The sequence below is a fragment of the Emiliania huxleyi genome (genome assembly GCF_000372725.1).
Source record: "Emiliania huxleyi CCMP1516 unplaced genomic scaffold EMIHUscaffold_949, whole genome shotgun sequence".
Lineage (NCBI taxonomy): Eukaryota > Haptophyta > Isochrysidales > Noelaerhabdaceae > Emiliania > Emiliania huxleyi.
Genome location: NW_005194956.1, coordinates 5,163 through 7,020, shown reverse-complemented (window position 1 = coordinate 7,020; position 1,858 = coordinate 5,163). Strand labels below are relative to the sequence as shown.

The window sequence follows — 1,858 nt, the reverse complement described above, 5'->3', positions numbered from 1 at the left end:
CACGTGCACAATATCTCTCACTCTAGCTAAGCCAGGGGAGGCTATTCTGGGCGTCCACACGGCTTACACCGGTGACCCTCGCGACAAAGCGAGCGCGTCCGGCAGAGCGACTGAAGAATCGAGGACAGAGTCACAACCGAAATCGCACAGTGACAGTCAGACATGCAACACGGGGTCCCAGGCCCCAGGGAAGGACAGGGGTGTGCTAGTCGCTACAGTCGTCAGTCGGACGGCTCCGGCACGTCTGATAGGCAGTTCGGAGACGCACCAAAGAAAGAAAGAAAGAAAACAGACAACGCAAGGGAGGGATGGGAGGACGGCACGCCGCCACCACACAGCCACAGGGATTTTTTTAGGAGAGGAGTGTTGTGGTGCTAGCCGTCGCCCACCCTCGAGCGTCTACCACTTCCTATCTCTCTTCGCAGTTTCTCACCAATTCTCGCAGCGACCTTCATGCCACCTCTCGTTCTTTGGAGACGCACCAACTAAATAAATAGAGCAGTCATCTCCAGGAGAGATGGGCGACGCACGAACACAGAGGCACAGTGCGCACCCCGCCCCGCTCACAGGGCGTGCATCACACAGGCGTGGACGTGACTCCTCGGGTTTCTGGGACAGGGGTGTGCTAGTCGCTACAGTCGTACTGGCAGGTCTACAAATTTTTCCGTCAGATGGATTTCTTTCCGCGTTTTCATCCCCAAACGAATGCTCAGCCTCTTCTCGTTGTCGCTGTCGCCGTCGCTGGCGCTGTCGCCGTCGGTCTCCGGCAAACTCGCCCGCGGCCCGAGCCTCTGCTGCCGCGCCGCCGTCGTGATGCAGGCGGCCGCGGGCGAGGTTGCGGACGAAGAGTACACCACGACTGCGAGCGGCCTCAAGTACCTCGACGTCGTTAGTGGCAACGGCGAGGTTGCAGAGAAAGGCGCGGTGGTTCAGGTGGACTACACAGGGACGCTCGCCTCGGACGGCACGCAGTTCGACTCGAGCAAAGGCCGCTCGCCGCTCGCATTTGAGCTCGGCGCCGGCCGCGTGATCCCGGGGTGGGACGAGGGCATTGCCGGAATGAAGGTGGGCGGCAAGAGAACGCTGGTGGTCCCGGCGTCGCTTGCGTACGGAGAGACGGGTGCGGGCGCCAGCATCCCGCCCGACTCGGACCTGGTGTTTGAGACTGAGCTGGTCGGCATAGCCACTGGCGTGGACGCGCTCGCCTCTAAGATACCTGGCGGCCTGCCCAACCTGATCCTGTCCTCGGTGCTGCTGCTCTCCTTCATTCCGTACTTCCTCCCGGAGGATGTGCGTCCGGACCTGTGGAAGTGAGTGACGGCCCCGCGAGCCCAACGGCGTCTGTCCGCTCAACGATGGCACAAATATATATGACTAGCTTGGTGGCTCGCTAAACGCTCGCCTCGCTGTCATGTGTGCGTGCGTACTTCCCGAGTGGCGGAGCTATACTCCGAGGCAGGTCAGAGGTTGGTTGTAAAATGAACGAAAACACGCTATTGCACACTCACAACATACGTCTCGCACAAATATGCCATTTCGGTTGGACTTGGAGGCTCCTTCTGCGCGCGCCATTTCTCAGTCGCGCGACGCTTCACAGTGTACGCCCTGTCACACTCCCAACACTGCCATGTGTACCCATTCCCGCGGCGGTTGAAGTCCTCGGTCGACTTCACAGCCTTGCACTTGCCGCACTTCTTAACTGCAGTGCCGTCCCCCATTTCCTGTACACATCCAGAGACCCCCCTGAGATTTGATTGAGAACTTGTTGAGCTCGCGAGCTATCACGTGTGTTTCGTCGATCGGCCGTCCCTATAAGTAATCTCAATGAGAATGGGGTGTGAATCTCATGTTCACAGCA

The 1,858-nt window shown here is 59.3% G+C and overlaps 1 protein-coding gene across 1 annotated transcript; it reads left to right on the top strand.

The window, feature by feature from the left end:
• Positions 1-852: 852 nt before the first annotated feature.
• On the top strand, positions 853-1,182 carry EMIHUDRAFT_46609 (hypothetical protein; the record flags this gene model as incomplete). Its single annotated transcript, XM_005756813.1, has 1 exon — positions 853-1,182. A coding segment is annotated over one exon (330 nt), but the record flags the coding sequence as incomplete, so codon positions are not given.
• Positions 1,183-1,858: the final 676 nt, after the last annotated feature.